The 14,329-nt window shown below is 41.6% G+C and overlaps 1 protein-coding gene across 1 annotated transcript in view; it reads right to left on the reverse strand.

Moving 5' to 3' along the window:
- Positions 1 to 14,329, reverse strand: part of gfra3 (GDNF family receptor alpha 3) — a 44,478-nt gene that overhangs the window by 17,629 nt on the left and 12,520 nt on the right. The window contains exons 2-4 of the mRNA XM_028416420.1: positions 6,607 to 6,903; positions 823 to 894; positions 87 to 441 (exon numbers count right to left, since the gene is read on the reverse strand). Of these exons, the coding sequence (XP_028272221.1) occupies positions 87 to 441; positions 823 to 894; positions 6,607 to 6,903 (724 nt within the window). The remainder of the gene's footprint in view (positions 1 to 86; positions 442 to 822; positions 895 to 6,606; positions 6,904 to 14,329) is intronic.

Raw genomic sequence — 14,329 nt, forward strand, 5'->3', positions numbered from 1 at the left:
TCACGTTATTTACCAGCTTTCCACCCGGCAGTTGAATAAATAAACCACAGAAAACAGATGTGTTTATTCCAGGCTCTGTGTATTACCTGCACAGGTCGTCCCGGCGGCAGAAGCTCTGCTGGTGGAGGCAGTTGGGTTGCAGACCCTCCATGTCCTGGTAGGAACAGGAGGGTACGATGGTTTTCCTCCTCCTCTCCCCACATAGGGTACTGGTGCAGGGACAGAACAGGACGCCTAGGCTGTACTCCTCAGGCACTCGCTCCAGGAAGCGCCGCAGGGCCCGGTGACACTTGTGCTGGTTGCATCGGTTGGTGCCAGTCATGCGCTTGGTGCAGGCCAGGACGTACTCTGATCGAAGGGAACCGCACTTCTCATACAGGCCGCAGTCCTGTGCTGCCTTCAGGCACTGGTTCTCTCCATCCAGCTGCATGAAAGATGAGGCTGTAACAAGAACAGAGAGACAGACATGCTGAATACTGTAATCACCAATTTAAAGACAGACTCTAAAACAGGAATTCTCTAACACCATTTTATTATGTAAGTATAGATGAAAACCCCTGAGGGCTAATGCATGCCTGCAGACAGAGAGCAGTGTAACCTCAGTCACTACTTACACTGTATTGACTGACACATATTGAACATCATGTCTGTGGTTTAATGATTCATTGATCTGCTTTACTGGCATGTATTTCTCTGACAGACACTGCAGAGCTACAGAGCTGTCATTAAATAATACAAGTGTGACAGTGATGGGCACTGACTCACACTGCCTAATCAGAACAAAGCTGCGTCAGTGACTCAGTGTGTGTGTGAGTGCTTTACCTGCCACTAAGGAGGCCATGCGTGTATCCACTAGTGTGTCATAATAAGGGGAAACTTCCAGCTCATCCTCACCTGCAAAAAAAGGAATACATGCAATCAGTGGAAAACAGCAGTAAGGTGGAACAGAACTGTAAAAACAATCAGAACAATAATCCTCCATTTTGCACAGATAGGTGCAATCTGAACATAAAACCAAAGCATGACGGACATTATGTGAGACAGGTTGTGTGCATCAAGGCCACTGTAAATCAGCAGATGTGGCACTGTCAATACACTGAACAGTGTTCACAATAGTTTCTCCTTTTTGCCCATGCCCCCCCCTCCACATACACATTACTTGTATTTTATTCACATTTGCATTTCTGTGTTTACTTCACTGTACATGATAACATCTCCATCTGCATTCACTTCAGTAATACACAGCTTCTTCTCTGCTTCTGCACTGTGGCCAACAGAGAAACGCCCAGCTCTCTCACCTACTCACTAATGTTGATCACAATTCATTTGCCGAGTTAACCAATTATTAACCCTGGGTTTACCAAGACAAAAGCTGAAATACAGCTTCATAAACCTTTTTGTTTCTACCTCTCTGTGATTTGTCATATCCCATTTTACCCCCATTTGATCAATTTTGATCCTGGGCTGACCTATTAAAATAATATTATGCTGTTTGGGATATGTTTTAATTAAATGATTCCACATGTGCTGATTTTGAATGACGTAAAGATGGTCTGCTTGTGTCTCTGTTGTTCAAGCAGCCCATCTGGTGCTGGGACATAAAGCTCATGCAGAGTGTTAAACATTGGCGTGTTGGTCTGTATAACGTCGCAGAAGGTTCATACATAGTTGTTTAGTTGACTGTCTGGCCCTGCTGCATCTCTGCTCATGCTGACACACTTCTACTCAGAATTTTCCCTGTTACAAAATATACATGTCCCGTTAACTTGTCAATGTGAACCATGCGTAACCAGCCGGGTCTTTGAGCTAGGCATAGGCATTACACATTCAAATATTAAATGTGTTTTATTGAAAATAGAGCATTAATTCCACAAGTCTACAGTATCCATTATATGTGATGTCACAACAAGAACGCTACACCTGCACGTTCATACCCCCCCCCCCCCCCCCCCCCAAAAAAAAAGGCAAAGTAAAAAGTAAAATACAAGGTCCACCTTTGTTTACTTTTATTGAAGATTGTGTTCGTGTTGCATAATATCTTTCAACAGCCTGAGTAATTGAACGTTTTTGGTCCGTCTAGTTTAGCAAGATTAGGTGTTTGGCAGGCAGTGCCACAAAACTCAAAACAACACAACACAACACACTATTACTAAGGACCACTCCTGTTCCACACTGAACATTGCTGTCTCTTAGGAATCTTAGACAAGGTCTCTAAGGTTTTAGTCTAGTGATGTTGGGGCATGTTCAAAACATGTGTGACAGTGAGGCTGAACTCAGCCCACAGCGATGGGGGGGCTCACTCCAGGAAACATTGGACATCTTCAGTTTAGACAGATGCAGCCTGTGCAACAGGAGTGAGTGAAATATGAAACATTAATGCAAATACTTCAAGTTGGCTCTGTTAATGGCAATAATGAAGGCAATCAGATGAGGAAAGGTCTCCTGATGAAATTTAGGCGCAATCCCATTTCAACCCTTGGCCTAAACACATATGTCTTCAGTGAGAGCGCTATAAGACCACCACTACTATACTACAAGTACACACAACTCTCTCCATAACAAGGAACCTGCTTGGTCTCTTCTTTAAACACTAACACATATGGCCATATGACACTCTCAGCTCAAACAAAGCTGCATGTTCCAATATTGCAAATCCAAACTAGTCCTAACTATGGTAGATATTATGATTTACTGTGCTGAACATGGCAACGTGTGCACAGAAAATGATTCTGTGATATATTCAGCTCCGTCTCTAAATTAAATTAGACTGTATTTTCCAACGGTTCACGGTTCTGAACTGACATTTACTTCACAAAAGCTAATTAGGAGAACAAAGCCCTCCCCCTTCATCTCCCGCAGTGCAGATCCCTGAAGTAAAGTCAACCCTGAGCACATTCAAAACTTCCTACTTCCTTTTATGAGTTTCCCTTCACACTTTAGCAGTACTCAGCCTCACTCCCACTGCCACACACTCTACTACCTAAGTAGATAAATAGATACCCACTGTGCAGGTTGTGATTTATTGTTCAGCTTTGAATTTCACCCTTTGATAGCAACACAGCTACATGTGATGGATGTGCTCCCCGCAGTAAGCTCTTTCATTTACCATGTGATACAAAGTGTTTGTGGGAATGTTGACTTTGCTTCATCGCTGAAGATGAAACCTCTGCCATGTCACCTCCACATTTACATTTTTTCATTTACTCACATTCGTTGAGTCAGAGCCAGGAGCAGCTCTGCAGTGGCTGAGCTGGTTTCCTCCTCTCTTGTGATCTCCACATGCTGGCTCAGCTTCCATGGACCTCACGGCATTTAGTCATGTTCATGGTAGGTAGTATTAGGCTATTCCTTCTAATTCATTTGATTATATATGAATTACAGCGTTTATATATGGATTACAGTAGATCAATACATTGATACATTGATAGATAGAGCGACACAGATTCTGTGACCAAGAGTAAAGGGACATCATGTGCAGCTTTACATGGTCTGTTTTTAGTTGTAAAGGTAAGAAAATGTTTGTTTTTAAGACTATTACTTCCATTCACTGACTAATTGTTGCAGCTTTACAGCATATAATGAGGATTTAGATGATAACTTTGTCAGTAAAAACTCAAAGAAATGATCTTCCCAGTTTGTTGTGGAAGAACTTGCCATGTGAGGAAACCAGTGAGGAAAAGACAAGGCAGAGCCGGAGGTATCAGAAAGGAAGATGTTGAGGTTCTCTTCAGGAGTGACAAAGATGGACAGGAACAGGCTCATCAGAAAGGCAGCTCAGGTTGGCTGTTTGGGGGACAAAGTCAGCAAAGCCACATTGAGATGGTTTGGACGTGTTCAGAGGAAGTTATAATGGTAGAGGGATGCTGGAAACGCAGGAGATCAAGAGGAAGGCCAAAGAAGAGATACATGGAGAAGACATGAAGTTAGTTGGTGTGAGAGAAGAGGATGGAAACGATTGAGATGGATTTACTACCTATTTCCTTACATCATTGGATTTTTGCAGACAGTCCCTCAAGACAGCTGGCTTACGGCTGCTTCCTTCCTTAGGACATAGGACTTACATAATGACAACACAAATGCTGACGGTTAGTAGGTAAATTTAATGTTCTCAACCCATGAAATTCAACCTAATGCATCAACCTAAGGATACAACTTTTATCTCCCCCATTATTCACATGAATCATTTTTATTTTTAGTCTGATTAAGAAGGCAATTAAAATGGGAGTGAATGCAAACTAGCCTGTTTCAACTTTACTGATGGAACTGATGAAAAATACGTTAAAAGAGGCCTTCAGGTGTTGGTCTAGTGTGGGACATTTCCCTTCTGTCTTCTGTCTGTTTTTTTTTATCCCAGCAATAGTTTTTCTAATAAAGTCCTAATATTATATAACACAATATTATTTCATAAATGATATAATTACAGAATGTATTTGGACTGAAGGCTTTCTATAAATGTAACATCATCCGTTATCTGACAATAACACGTCCCTCATTTAAATCTCATCACTGTGGATGAAATGAAAGGTAAGACTGATCGGGGGCCAAATCCAAAGACACCATTAGCTCATGTTGTTAAAGGCAGCTTTTGTCCAATTGTGAAATCCATTAGCAGAGCTCTGATTGACCAGTGGACAAGCTGTTTGTTCCTGCAAATTATTTAAGCACACTCCAAAGTGCAAACTCAATCAAGAATGTAATGGCATGTAAAGTGTTTATGTATGTAAATCCTATTCCAGGCTATATATTTATGGTAATGACACGCTAGAGCAGCCTAGCAGCGTTGGGAGCCGAAGAGTGTGTAATTACACTAATGCTCCGATGACTAATAGGCCACAGGGGAGGGGGAGTCCGCTGGCTACTGCTAGCTCAGTTACTGATGCACACATCACACACATATGGTTTGTGAGTGTGTGTGTGTGGGGGGGGGTCTTCCTGACAGGCTGTCACTTGGTTTTTGACACATATCTGTGATGTTTATAGTTGAAATAGGTGATTGACCATTTCCATGTAAACAACCAGTGATGGCTTACTTGGTGAAACATGTTTTATTTAAAATCCCTTGGGCTCCAAATATTGCCACATCCCAGCCATCACACCCTATACTATACTGTTACGTAAAATGACTGCAACTAAACAACATAGTTTTAAAAGACAATGCTGGAAATCCACAGTGAATGCATCCTGCTAAACTAGCATTGTGTGTATGCTAATCTTTTGCACCACAGAGCTGCCCTGTAGTCCAAAAGCTATTGAAAGCACATCAGTGGCCACATAGTTACACTGGGTTCTACTCACTAGAGCATCATTTTACAAAATCTTTGTAAGGTCAGAAATACTCATCTATGCATCTATGCATACTCATCTAGCTATGCATTTGTTTAAGACAACACACACAAACCTCCACACTCACAGCCAATATAGTTCAAGCAGCAGTGAGAACCAAAACAAAGAGCTAAAAGGCTCCTTAGGACCACAGTTTTTAAACATCATGCCTGTCCACTCAAAGACCAAAAACACAATATGCAGAATTAGGCGTGATTTTTATTGTCTTAATTCGGTGACCTTAATTTGGTAAAATAATGATTGTTGTCTTTTAATTGTGAAAAAACCAAATGAACTCAGAGTGAATAATGAATTGAGCCATCTGGCCCCCAGCCACACTCCTCTGGTAGCTCCTTCGCTCCACGCACACATCCTCTTTCCTCACACTTTTCAGCATTTAGCCTGCATCCATCAGTACCCATGCAGCAGTTCAGAGTGCAGGTAGGTATGAATTCACCTAAGTCCACCAGGTCAGAGTACGCTTTATGACGTGCACTAGGTATACTATCAAAAGTCTTACTATTGTGAAAACTGTGCCTACAGCCAAGCACTGATTTAATGTCTTTCTATCTGTCTCAGATACAATCCTGTAAGTCTCCCCCACAGGTGTGTGCACACCATTGTTGATAGTTACTTGGTGTAGAATGGATCTGGATGTAAACTGAATATAATCTCTCCACCCATTTTCTTAACCTGCCTCGTCCTCTACCACAGTCATTTAGCCGATCCATGACCATTTTCACGGTCACCAGTCTATCTCAGGATTGACATCAAGAAACAACCAACCAGTCACACTCACAATTAACCTAACATTATGGTATTCGTATATTGGAGGGGTTAGAATGTGCAAGGAGATCATGCAAACTTTAAACAGTGAGACCCCAGCCAGACTAGGATTTCAACAATCAGTCCCTTAAATTGCACACCTCCCTGTAACATCGCAACCACTTTGTGAATTTATTGGAAGCACATTGTTATCTGAGATTTGTAATCTGTAAGAAAAGTCCAGATTAATCACTATTCAATGCCACACAGGCAGCTGTGGACACCACAGCTGGCTATAAGTTTATGCATCCAAGAGCAGTGACACTCAAAACCCTGAGCAGAAAGCAGCTAAAAGGCTCTGTAGAAGTAGAGTATCATCATGCACTGCTGAGCAGATTTAACAATAACCATTTTAATTTAAAGTGACTTTCAAAAGTAACCCTGCTACACATATTCCCCCAAATAGATGCTAGCATATATACCCCTCCACACTCTGGGCCCAGCTGAGGCCAGACTGACCTGGCAGCAGGCGGACGCTCCAGTATATGCGCAGGCACTGCTCCTCCTTGCGAAAGCCACGCTGGCACTTGCAGGCCAGCAGAGAAGGGTGTCTGGCCAACAGGGCGTCCTGTCTCTCCAGGCACTCGGACGCCGCCTGCTCGGCCAGTGGGGACACGGCGGCGTCAGCTGCGCATAGTTCCAAACCCCTGTACAGAGCCACGCACCGTGGGTCAGTGGCACACTCCCGGTGAGCTTCCAGACAGTCAGTGTGGGACGAAGGGAAGGGGAAGATGGGTACAGACAAAGGCAGCACATCTAGGAGAGAGAAAACAGAAAGCGGTGTAAAGGTCAGATACTTCACCTCACTGTAGTATGAACTTGTAGCATAGTATAACTAGCAGCGTATATCCGTCTGACGGCTAACTAGATAACAGCTTATTCTGTGGTTACATAAAGGTGAAGGGTGCACAGCAGCTTCCTCCATTTTAGAGTCTCTGGCTGACTCTCAGCTCCTCAAAGGTCACCCCTGTCAGGACGACTTGCCATTAATAAACAGCACATATTTGCTTTGCCTGTGATTCCAGCTGAATAATTTGAATTAGCCTTTGGTCAAAAAATGTGCTACATCAGATCTTAGTCTGCACATATCTCACTGTGATTAGTCTGTTCTGGAGCATGTTGTTGTGACGTGACAGACTCAATCTCAAACTGCAAATTGAAAATAACACACGCTACGAGACATCCTGCTGTGCGAGCACATCATGTGATCCCAGCATCTGACAGGGAAGCAAATGTAAAGACTGTGGTATCATGCTACGGAGATTTTAACATAGTATCAGTGTTGGAAAGTCTACTATTGCCTGGTAACATCATCTACTCTGTGTTCTCCTGGTTTATATCAAACATGCTGGATATAAACCAGCTCTGTAAGACTTGACGCTCTAGTTTGAAGGAAGGTGGGTTTTTCAGCACCAAGGACAGCGCTCAGGCACATTGGCTTATCATTGTTTGAATTTCTATACAAGCCAATCTAGCCTGGGCACTGTCCTTGGTGCTGAAAATCCCACCTTCTTTAAATATATATATATATAGTACAGTTATATATATATTACTGTACTGTACAAGTGTACTGAATTAACAGTTTATTTCTATTAAAAACTTTGACCTTGCATTCAGTCTATAAATAGCACAACTTTAAGTTCACAGACAAAGTACCATCACCATGAAGCCATATGCAATCCTTAGACACCTAACCATGTGTTTTCAGCCTATTATTTTTCATGTCAAGGGGCTGCTTAGCTACTAAGTGTCAGGGAGTTCCTTAGGTTCTTTACACTATAAAAAATGCACATATTAACATGGTGTGCTCCTGTAGCCACTCGATGGTACATATTGTAATGAAACATAAAATACTGAAGAGCTGTAAAACGTGTAGCCTCATTTAGTTATTATTAGAAAGCATAGCTCCAGTTTATGGGAGAATTAATGCATTTAAAGGAAAACCTTTCCAGAAGGGCCACGCAAAAACCCCAAATCCCACAACACAACAGCAAACCAACAATACAAAAACAAAATCCACAATCCGACTGCAAGACGCTGCAACACAAATGCACAAACAGAAGTTAGCTTCACGACAAACGCTGATGAAACCGGTGTGTGTGCAAGTTTTCTTATGCCTTCACTCTAATGCTAACGTAACTATGAAGGTAGCTTCATTACAGCCCAACAAATAATAATAACCATGTAAAAAGTTAGTTTTAAAAGTGATGCTACACGAATCTGCTGCTAACAATATCTGGATCAAACAACTGTCAGTCTGTGGTTCCAGATTCTGGTGATGTGTTAATAATAATAATAATAATAATAATAATAATAATAATAATAATAATAACTTTATTTATAAAGCACTTTTTTAAACACTCAGCTTCAAAGTGCTGTACAATAAAATCCAAGCAGGAACAGCAGAACTTGGTTAAAATACCATCCAGTAACATTCATAAACACAAGGTAAGTCAATAAGACGTAAAACAATTTAAAATATTAAAAATAGAATAAAATACAAAATAATGATAAAAATAAGAATAAAGCATAAAAACAATTAAAAAGCAATAAAGTAAAACAATAAATGAATGGATAAATGAACCAGTTTATGAAAACGCTAAACAATAAAAGTGAGTTTTAAGAAGAGATTTAAAAGAGGTCACTGAGTTAGCCTGCCTGATTTCCTCTGGCAGGGAGTTCCAGATTTTGGGCGCATATGCAGCAAATGCGCGGTCACCTTTTGTAATTAGCCGGGTTGTGGGGACTGATAGGAGGAGTTTTCCAGAGGATCTCAGGCGGAGTTCAGGCTCGTGAGGGGTTAAAAGGTCCTGCATATAGGAGGGGGCGAGGCCATTTATTGCTTTAAAAACCATCAGTAAAATCTTAAAATCAATTCTAAAACTCACAGGGAGCCAGTGAAGGGCAGCTAGAACTGGTGTTATATGGTCACTTCTCCTTGTATGAGTGAGAAGCCTTGCAGCGGCATTCTGTATTAATTGTAGTCTGTGAATGTTATGTTTACTGATACCAGAGTAGAGGGCGTTGCAGTAGTCTAGCCTGGAGGAGATTAGTGCATGTATAACTGTTTCAAACAGAGGTGGGGAGAGGAATGGTCGAATTTTTCTTAATTGCCTTAGCTGTGCGAAACAGGATTGGACAACCTTGGTAACTTGAGTGTCATAAGAAAGTCTGGAGTCAAAGATGATACCCAGGTTGCGGGCCTCAGTGCATATATTTTTAGACCAGGTGCCAAGACAGGTGGAAAGGTGGGCAACATAGCTGGGGTTGGGGGTGGAAGGTGTAATGATAATAATTTCTGATTTAGCATCGTTTAACTGTAGGAAATTGCTGGACATCCAGTTCTTAATTTCTGTTAAACAGGACAGGATATGTGAGCCATCAGAGCTACCGGGTGTGAGTGGTATATAGAGTTGGATGTCGTCAGCATAACAGTGGAAGTTAATATTGTGTCTGTGCAGGATATCACTGAGGGGTAGCATGTAGATAGTGAAGAGAAGAGGACCCAGTATGGATCCCTGGGGCACACCACATGACAGGGGGGCGGACACTGAGGATGTGTTACCCAGTATCACAGAAAAGGACCTGTTTGACAGGTATGAGGTGAACCATTCTAGCGCCACTTCACTGACTCCAACAGTGTACTTCAAACGGCTGATTAAAACATTGTGATCCACAGTGTCAAATGCGGCGCTGAGGTCTAGGAGGATTAAAATTGAGTGTAGACCAGAGTCAGCCGCCAACAGAAGGTCATTTGAGACTTTTACAAGTGCCGTCTCCGTGCTATGCATGCTCCGGAAACCTGACTGGAACTTCTCAAAAATGTAATTATTATTCATGAAAGAAGTTAACTGGGAAGCCACAACTTTTTCTAGAATTTTTGATAGAAATGGTAGCTTAGATATCGGTCTGTAATTACTTAGAACAGCGGGATCGAGTACAGGCTTCTTTAAGAGAGGGCAAACGATGGCATGTTTGAGAGAAGATGGGACAATGCCAGAGGAGAGAGAACCATTTACAATGGCTAGGATACTGGGACCAACCGTGTGAAGTACATCTTTTAAAAACCAAGAAGGGATGCAATCTGAGAGGCAGGTGGTAGGCCTTAACTGCGTAACAATGCGTTCCAGTGAGGGGAGTGAAATTTCATGAAACTGTTTTAGAGCGAAAGGGGTGGAACAAATATCTTTTGGTTCGACAAAGACAGAACGGAATTGTTTGCGGATGTCACGGACTTTAGTTAAAAAATAGTTAAGAAATTCACCGCATTTCTCAGGAGAGGGTTCAGCAGGCTCAATCGCAGGGGGACTCAGAACAGAATTTATTGTTTTAAAGAGGAGTGTTGCATGTATGTAGCAGACATTACATCCAACTTAAGCTAGGCACTAAAAACACCACATCCTACCAAACTGCTGTGTCAGCACTCAGTTGTTGTGAATATGATGAATAACTTGATGGCACAAATTAAGGCCCATAGCAGCTGCTGCAGACCGTATAAAACTGGCTGCTCATTTATGTACTAATACTTTTGCATTAAACTATAAAGGTTCAAGATGGCAACACAATGCCTTTAATAAACTTCAGTGGGCTTATGTGTGTGTGTCAGTCTTTGTAGAGTTCACAATTCTCATTTTAACCTTTAGAGCTTCTTCAAAGTGAAACCAGAGAGAAGCATTTAGTGTCTGATTGGTCTATTCAGTCTCAGAGTGTCAAACACATTATATTAACATAATATTCTACTACTCCTGCATGATGAGCATCAGTTGATTGCATGCAAATTTAAATTATGCAATTACATTCACTGACACAGTGCACATACAAAGATGAAACACCAACAAGGTCACCCTAAAAGTTAAAGGTAATTCTCAAAAAAAACAAAGACTGTAGTGTGCAGCAAAGTTTGAAGTGTCCATGAACTGGACAAAAGATCACCTCATCAGTTCTGGATCTGCATACGATCAGATTATCCAACAACAAAATGCTTCTTAGGTCAACAGATCAACAGGTAATTTAAAAAAAAATACTTTATACGACATGTTCACAGCAAAAAAAGTTTTCATTATAAGGACTTAAAAAGCTGCATAGCTTAAGGACATGACTGCTTTAAATGACAGTCAGGTGCCGAGTCAGTTTGCAAGCTGCCTGTTTACACCACCACAGCTCCACCTGTGCTTCATGTTTGGATTAAGCAGGAGTCAGGCAAGATGTCAAGGTGGCCTCCAGGATGAAGTTGTCTTTTCAAACATGATCAGATGGGTGTGGATGCCAGTCAAAAGCCCTCACTCAACACAGGCAGACCTTACTGTGTGTTTAATGTTTAATAATGTCTTATTATTATTATTATGCACCTAAAGCCAAGAGCTGCTGAACAAAATGTCATTGTGCTCTGCATAATGACAATAAAATCTTGATTTGACTCATTTAAATGTTGTCCATTATTACCACTATATAGTAAGTGCTAATAACACACAGACATGTGTTTTAAGCAATGATGAAACGTGTATTTAGTCTACAAAGATGCAAATGAATGAATACTTATTACCAGTAAGTTTCAGGAAAAAGAGAGCAATGATCTCCTACAGCCTGTCTACACGCCATCTTTATTCTCTTCCAAGGCTTTTGTAGCTTTCAGGCTTTGCTTCCTGTATTTTCCCATTGTTACGTCAGATACATATAAACTTTTTTGGTAAGTTTTAAGGGTCACTGTTAAGTCTGGCTGCCTTTAATTCAAGCAGATAATCTTTAGTTTTACTCCACAGTTTCCACTGAAGGCAGCCATGCTGCTGCGTGTTTTGCCACTCAGACTGAGTGAGGAGCATTCTGTGGAGCAACATCTGTGCATATGAAGGTCCACAGACTGCAACAGTCACCTGACTCTAGACAGGTCTTTGTGACTCAGCCAGGTCATAATGATTTTTATTATTGTGATTATTTTATGTTTCAGATTTGATGTTAAAGTGTCAAAGTCTCCTGTAAGCTACACCGAAAAATACATCCTTCATGGTTTAACCCATATATGTCAATACTCAAAGTTCTGAGAATGTTTTTACTATAACAGTATTATATTTGTATAATTTCCTGACAGTAGAGGCAAAAATCAATTACCAACAGCTCGCTTTCAAAACATTCTTTGCAGCTTGTTCTTTAATAATTTGCTGATCTGATTGGTTGAATGTAGCTCATGACAGATGGGGACTGACCGATGGTTTATCTAATCACATGCTAGGTTTTCTTCTTTTTTGACAGAGCCCTTCCTTTGCAAATAGATTAACTAAGGTAACCTCTGTGGTAACATTTCCTGCAAGTACTTTATTATGCTATTTAAAGTTGGATCTCTTCTTGTGCACCAAGAATAAAGACAAACAGGTAGAATGAAGAAACAGTCATCTTACTGCTGCCTCCAGACTTCCTATGACTAATATAAAAATGCATGCATAAAAGTAGGATTCATTCTAAATTAGTGCTGTCATAAAGTTGTCACACTACAGTTCTCTGCACATCAGTGGCTCAGGCATCACGGACAAGTCCCACAGGGTGGTTCCACTCATCCAACTTGTGAGAAACCTGTCCTTGCAAGTGTCCACCCACCCCTGTTTATTTATTGTAGCAGACTATAGCGGAGAAGCTCTTCAACCAGTATATTCACTGCTGGCAGCCACAGATGACGTCCTGTGCTACTTTTCATCTATGTATTATTTACAGGCAGGGTTTGGATTATGTGGAAACCAAAGTTTCTCCAGGAGGACTTGCTGTTTTCTGAAGTGAGGCTGCTTCGATTTGCAATAGAAGAAAAAAAAACAACAACAACAACAAAAAAACAGTGAGGCTCCCCTGGTAAAATCCAATAGCAGATACGAAGAGAAGGGAAGTGCAGAGAAGTAGTCTGAGGACAGCAGAAATGTCATACGGGGAGGAGAATAGGGGAACAGAAAGATAGATGGAAAGGAGGTAGGAGAGCGAGAGAAATAGAGGCAGAGACAGAGAACGAGCGTACCAATGTGAACCTTGATGGGTTGGACACACGCACAGTATGAAGCACAATCAGCATGCACCGCAGAAAATGATGTTCTTAGAATCACACAAAGATGCACACACACAGTCACAAAAACAACAACACAAGACATGCTCGCACACACATGGCTGCCCAGAGAAGGACCCTTTTATGTGTGTGTCCTGCTGGGAGGGAGACTGGGAGGCACAGAACCCATCATTACTACCAGAACACAATACTGCACAACCACAGGGGAGGGGGACAGAGGGCGCAAAGCAATCTGTCTGAGACGCACACACACCCGCACGCACACCCTCCCAGCGCACACACACACACCTCGGTGTCAGAATAAAGTGGCTGAGAGAGCATAAACAGCTTAACATTCAGTGCCGGATCAGTAGACAGTATGTAAATTGAATACTGAGTGTGCTGATGAAAGACTAACCACATACATAAAACATTGTAGGTTGAACAAACAGCCTTTGTGGAGCGCCGCATCCCAAACACTGTGCCACAACTCACTTTGTCCACACATCGCACCAACCAACCGCTTGATCTCATGACCAGAGAGCGTTCAGCATCACATCACCTCAGAGACAGTCACTCATCTCCATCGCTGCTGTGCAGGAAACGCCACCTTTCCCCTTCACAAACTGCTCGTCATGTTCAAGTTCCTCTCTCACACACACACACATCCCCCAGCACGCACACTGCACAGCAGACACTTCTTTTCCACTCAATTTTCCTCAAGCAGCATGTCGTCTTATTTGTATGTGTAGGCTCTCGCTCATCAGATCTCCTGCATCATTATTTCTCATTTCTCTGGTTACAAATATCAGGCAGTCAGAGGCTGGAATGAAGAAACAACAAATAAGACAGAATGAGTGCAGACAGGTTGTTTGCTGAATGGACTGTTTAAGTAAAACATATATTTCCACTCAGTTGAGCACAAACTAATAACTGATGTCAGTATAAAACCCCACATGGTGCACTTAAAAGACTTCAAAGGGCAGTTAAAGGAAGAATCACAATCAATAAAGCAATAAAAGCTTTTTATTCCATGTGTAAAAACTGTAAACTGTACAAAAACAGATATGTTGATGTAATATGGGATTATTACACTTTCCACATTTGAAAGGGCACCTCCTTCACCACGACCTGCGCATATACTGGAAAACAACTGTCCAGAGG

This window comes from Parambassis ranga, chromosome 10, assembly GCF_900634625.1.
Source record: "Parambassis ranga chromosome 10, fParRan2.1, whole genome shotgun sequence".
NCBI lineage: Eukaryota > Metazoa > Chordata > Actinopteri > Ambassidae > Parambassis > Parambassis ranga.